The sequence below is a fragment of the Chlorocebus sabaeus genome, chromosome 9 (genome assembly GCF_047675955.1).
Source record: "Chlorocebus sabaeus isolate Y175 chromosome 9, mChlSab1.0.hap1, whole genome shotgun sequence".
NCBI classification, from domain to species: Eukaryota; Metazoa; Chordata; class Mammalia; order Primates; family Cercopithecidae; genus Chlorocebus; species Chlorocebus sabaeus.
Genome location: NC_132912.1, coordinates 14,488,717 through 14,494,716, shown reverse-complemented (window position 1 = coordinate 14,494,716; position 6,000 = coordinate 14,488,717). Strand labels below are relative to the sequence as shown.

General features: G+C 46.1%; 1 protein-coding gene across 2 annotated transcripts in view; it reads left to right on the top strand.

Moving 5' to 3' along the window:
• Nucleotides 1–1,500: 1,500 nt before the first annotated feature.
• FRMD4A (FERM domain containing 4A) overlaps nt 1,501–6,000 on the top strand; it is a 692,609-nt gene continuing 688,109 nt past the window's right edge. For both annotated transcript variants that reach the window (XM_008002332.3, XM_037983470.2), the window contains exons 1-2: nt 1,501–1,828; nt 2,240–2,365. In XM_008002332.3, coding sequence (XP_008000523.3) covers nt 2,321–2,365 — 45 coding nt within the window. In that variant the 5' untranslated portion in view covers nt 1,501–1,828; nt 2,240–2,320. The remainder of the gene's footprint in view (nt 1,829–2,239; nt 2,366–6,000) is intronic.

Below are 6,000 nucleotides of genomic sequence, written 5' to 3'. Positions count from 1 at the left end.
CAGTGTATGTATTTCCCAGATTTGCTTGGCTCCTCCTGTCCTCCCTGGGCAAATTGAGCCACTTGCTTGTTGGGAATCTCAGCTGCTGCCATTGTCATTTCAACTCCTGGCTCTGCCAGCTGTCCTAGCCTCCCAGGATGGAACGGGGAGGATTTCCCTCCCATGCACTGAGGGAGGAGCCTCACCACTCCAGGGCCCAGGTCCTGTCTGACTGACCCACAGAGGTTACGGTTTCTTCCTTTCATTTTGGGCTCAGATGCAGTGCCGTTCATGGCTACCTGCAGGAGTTGGTAACATAACCCTTAAGTGCAAGAGGGTTAATGTCTAATGGAATCAATTTGAGCAAAAAGACTCAATAGATGGACAGCACTAGGTTTTTAGCTCCCTCTCCCTTCCTCTCCTTGACGGGTTATGCCAACAAGGGGAAGTTCCATACCTGTCTGGAAGCTCTTCCTCAGGAACGAGTAACTGTCCTGTGCCCAGCTCAGTCAACCCCACCTTGTACCTGCTCTCATTCCATCCCTGCCTCACCTTCCCCACACCCCCATTCTATCCACCCTGAAATTGCACCTCCCAAAGATGTCTTCTTGCAGAAGATTTGCTGCAGGCTATTTTCCAGAAAATCTGGGCTGCAATTCAAGCAGACAGGGGATGAGGCTTTTCCAGGCAAAGGAACCATGAGCGAAGCGCCGAGAGAGGAAGGCGGGTGAGGCTCTAGGCACACACTACCATGCTTGGCTAATTTTTTTATTTCTTTTTTTTTTTTTTTTCTTTTTTTGTAGAGATGAAGTCTTGCTGTGTTGCCCAGGCTTACCCTGAATTTTGGGGCTAAAGCTATCTTCCTGCCTCAATCCCCTAAAGTGCTAGGAATACAGATGTGAGCTCCCATGCCTGGCCCAAATCAATACTTTTAAAAGTATAAGTAATATGGGAACAATAGCTATGCTCATGCACAGGATATTAAAGACCATTAATTTATTCCCCCTAATTTCTTATTTCGAAAACTGGTCTCTATGTTCCTACATTTCACACTGTCTAGTGAATTTTAAGGATTTTTGGGCCATTACAGGAGGTGAGTAAAGGAAGAAATCAGAAAAGGACATACTAGAAGTATCAGGAATCACCATTTGTAGTTGAATACATGGACTCCAGAAGAAGATACAAGCTTGATGGTGCTCATGAAAAGATGTCTAATTTTCTTAAATCTTTGACTCCGGAAAGCCCTTTGAGTTACCCATTATATAACAAGATTCAGCAGTTTTTTTTTCTTTTTTCTTTTCATTGACATCTTCCAGGGAAAATGCTACATGATATGATTTTCAAGGCTAACTTGCCTTTTTCTCTTAAGCAGTGTCCCTTGTGACAAATTCGCCCCCTATGCCTCCCTGAGCTAGGGAGGCTCCTTCAAAATTCCTGACAGGCAGCCCTGTGGAGAGATGGGAGGGAAGGGATGGGAGGGAGGAAGGGCGGGAGGAAGGGAGGGAGAGAGAGGTAGAGTGTGTCTGTATGCGGCATACATGTGGTACAGCCAGGGAGATCAGAACGCTCACAGAACAGGCAGTGCAATTCCATATCCCTCCTAAGTATGTTAGCCCCACCGGGAGCTGAGCTGGCCAGTCTACTTGGAGAGGAAAAGTAGATTTGGGGAAGGTAGAAGGGTTGGTTCCTAAGTGACTTCCTCCTCAGGGATGGTAAGGGCATTTGCTGATCTCCAGTGACTGCCTGGTGCCTCATGGTCAGACTCGGCTGTCTCACTCCCAGATATCTGATTTTGCAAAAAGAGACACACCTATCTGCAGCAAAGAAGACACTGACCAGATTGCGAGCGGTATGTTGTGACATTCGGCATGTTTATGCAGCAGAATTGCTGAGAGATGCAGAGAGAGGGGGTGGCTCGGGCTGCTTGATTTATCTGCAATAGGGAATGTTTTATTTTAATTGTCAGCTAAAGGAAGAATTGCTGCCAGGGTGAAGGTAGCAGTTAAACATTCCGTGTTCTAAGCTTTCACATTTGTGTTTGATGCGGTCTCTGTGTCTGTGCCGCTTTGCGAAGCTAGGAAGGGCTCACCTTTAAATAACCTGCAGCTTCCTATTTTCCTTCTTCTTCTTTTTTTTTCTCCCTAAGCACAGTTCCCACCCTGTCTTCTCTGACCTCCTCCCCATCCTGTGTGAAAGGTGGCCTATCTTCCCCTTGAGCCTTTTGCTCCCTAAGTCTGGATTTTGGCTGCTTTTTCTGCAGGTGCTTTTGCATGCTCTGTAGCCACCCGGGGCCCAGGCGGACTGACTCGGCAGCAGGATTCGTGCATGGGAATCGGAGACCATGGCAGTACAGCTGGTACCCGACTCAGCTCTCGGCCTGCTGATGGTGAGTGTTCGGACAGGAGGTGGGACCCAGGCAGCGTCCACTCTCGCCTCCCCTGCACCGTGGGCTGCTGCTGCCGCTGCAGTGGCTGCAGACATGTTCAATGTTGCTCTGCTTTATCCCGCAGGCTCTTTGGAAATGCTTTCTTGGGTCAGAGTATCAGCATGACAAAGCACTTGCAGGGAAAGGAAAAGAAGCTGTAGATTTGCCGTTTCAGAAACTTGTTGCTGAATGCTATTTTGAGAGCTGTGCTTGCAAACAGGTGCTAAGAGCCCCTCGAAATAGATTGCTAGGATGCCTCCTCCAGCTCCCAGCGTCCTTTCCCCCTTGTCTTTTGCATCTAAATTGAGCCGATTGTGTTTGTTTTTGGATATCTTCTCATGGCAACTGTGGAATCTGTTGTCCATGGGGTGATGGAATGGGGTCTTCTTTCTAGGCGCCCACGTATCTGCTCGTATTTTCCTGTAGAGGTGGTGGAGGAGGTTCGTTGTGGCCTCAGTGACGCTTGTGCTACTGAGTTGGGAGCAGCTTGTTTCCTATCTACCATGGATGGCAAACCTTGGCAGGCCTTGTCCAGGCGTTTATCTGTGTGAGCAGCTGACTCACCTTATGCCCCTCTGGAATTTTCACCATATTAAGAAAGCCCTTGCTCTTACCATATTAAAGCACACCAGGACATGGGCAGTGTCCTGTTCCAACCCAACTGGCTTTTGGCTTGACACTAGGTTCAGCATTGGCTTTTGCCATGGTTTTGCATTTTCTCTCCTTTCCCAGGGTTCCCACACACCATGGTAATACTAGCTGTTGTCGGAAGTAGCCTGCATCAGGCTTGGCGTGGAAATGTTTCCAGCATTTACACAGGAGATTTTATGAACCAAGCAGAAGTGCTTCTGTGTATATTGATTTGTGTCTTCTGAATGAGGAGGGGAAATGCAACTTTGCAAGCCCTGATGAGTTTATGGCGGTGACTTAGAAGAGCCGTCAGTGGCAAGCCTGCCCCCTGGGTGGTGAGCCAGGTCACGTTAAAAGGAACAGGTGTCTTGGTTCCTTGTTGCTCAAAATGGCATTGGGTCCACAGATTTAGTTGAATTGCCTGAAATCTATCTCATGGACCTCTGCTGACTTCTGATTTCACTGGGGGAGAAGGACTAGAAGAAATAAAATTGTCAATTTCCAGAGAAACTACCCTTTACCTGACTTCTTTCCCTTACTAATTCTATCATCTGATAATACTTTATCCTTCATTGTCTACCTATGGTCAAATAAATTGGATAGGAATTTTCATTCCATCACTGAGTATTCATGATGGTGGCTGGCACTACAGTGCAGTATCTGTGGGGTCTAGGAGACTTCTGGGAACCTGGGAGCCTGGGTTACATGCACTGAAAAATAGGCACACACATGCACACACATATGCATATGTATATTATATTATCTAGCATACTTAACAGAAATAAATCCTGCATCATGTTAATATAGAGGAGAAAAGTTTTTTGAAAAATGGCTTCAGGGAGAGTTAGACCCACTTGTCTCAGCCTTCCACTTGGACCTTTCTTCTATGCTTAGAAGAAAGATGTGTATCTGCTTTATTCCAAGCCCCTAAGCATAAATCCTTGGTATCCAAATTAAATGAATAGCATAAATTTCTACTGTTATACACAACATGCACATACACGCGCGCGCGCGTGCGCGCGCGCACTCAAACACACACACACACACACACACACACACACACACACACACACGCTTTTCTGTTCTGTTCCTGGGTCTTCCACATATTATGGCTGCTGTCATGGCAGTGTCTACATCTCAGACTTTACCTTCCATTTGTCAGTGGCCTCTGCCCTTAGATCTGTCCCTGGCACTCACTTCCTGACCGGAATAAAGGATCGTGTTCTCATCTCTCGGAAACCAGGGGAAAGAGCTCTTGACACCCTGATGGACCATTTGATTAAAGAACCCTGGAGCACCGTGTGTAATCGAAGTCAATGTACATTTTCTGGTTCATGTTTAGTTCAGGGAAATTTTCCCCTATGGACTTTGGTGCTATTTTTTTTTTTTTTTCCTTTTTAAGGGTAAACCCCAAGGTAATTGCTTCCCTGATATCTTACATGATGCGTCTTAAAATTTATAAGCAAGCCAAGGAGGAAAGAAAGGAGAAAAAGAGGCCATTGAGAGGAGTTGCTTTGGCTGTGAGTTCAGGAAGGAAGCTGTAAACATCATTATTTATGAGCTCATTCATCAGCCAATCAGTTGTCAGTATTTATCGAGTGTCTGCTCACTGAGGAAAGTAGCCTGGCATAAAAGCAAGAGCCAGGTTGGTAGATTGCAGTTCTGATTTTGTGCTATGGAGTCATCGGGGCTAAAGGGTAGCTGGAGACAGGATCTGGCCATACTCCTTGCTTTGGATAAGGAGATACCCAGAGGTTACATTCAGCTTAGATGCTAAAGGCTTCAGGGCAGAGCATGTTTAATTGATTACCAAAGCGGCCGCAGAGTCTGGAGGGTTGGACAGCCCTGTGCTCCATTCTAGCCTTGCCACTCATTGAGTGATCCTGGGGATGTCACTTCCTCTCTGTGTGTCTTAGTGATGCCATTTGCTAACTGAGAGTGCTGTCTGATGTCCAGGGTCCCTTCTGTTCTGTTAAACACAATTTAAGATCTCTAAGAAACAGTGTACAGATGAAGTTCCAGGATAGCCAATTCGAGGGCTTTATTTAGCGTTATGTCTCTGTTTCCAACCGTGCACATGAGCAGCATTGCTTTGAGAATGGTGCAGTGTGTTCCCACTCTGGCTTTTATGCCAGGGCAGATATGTTTCATATTATTAGCTGACACGGATGATCATTAGTGTTCATTCATACTCTGCTGTCAGGAGTCTACCCCACAGGAACCTAAGGTGGTCTATTGGACAAAAGCCAATGACTTTTGAACAGTATCTCAGAGGCCTTTTCAAGTTGGGGCTGGGTTGTGGTCAGCTGGGAGGGGTCCCAAGTGGTGAGCATGCCTGGACCATCCTGAGGTGGGAGGACCTCACCAATTCTTTCAACGGAGATCTCACAGAGAGCAGTGATGACTCTCCACGCAAGACAGAGCCACTCAAGTGACCATGGAAGGGTGGACTTGGAGAGAAGACATGTTCTTGTGGTGGAGATGGCCTTTCAGGCTGTTGAAAAGCTGCCTCTCCCATCTTTGCAAGAATCTCAGGCAGCGAAAGAAGATACTGCTGTGTTCATTAAACTGTGAGGAGGCTTCAGATTGATGTGACTAATTGTAGAGCGGGAAGCTCTGGGCTATGTGTCATTTGTTGAGGGCGTCTGAGTTCAGGGAATGTTGCAAGGGCTGGAACATGCTAGAGCTGAGGATTAGTTGATCATTTCTTTAGAGCCAGGGTAAAGATGCATAACCAACGGGCTTCAGGGGTGTTATGATGCCATTTTGGTTCTTAGATTCTAAAGGCTCACACGTTCGGGACAGCTAGATGAAAATAGTTTTTAATGTAAATTAACTGGATAATAAATAATGCAAATTATACTTTTCTATAAATGAAGTGTCTTTAAATACATTATCTCATTTAATTCCATCCATGACCCTATTTTTAAGACAAAAAAACCCCTGATAATTAGAATTTGGGAAAC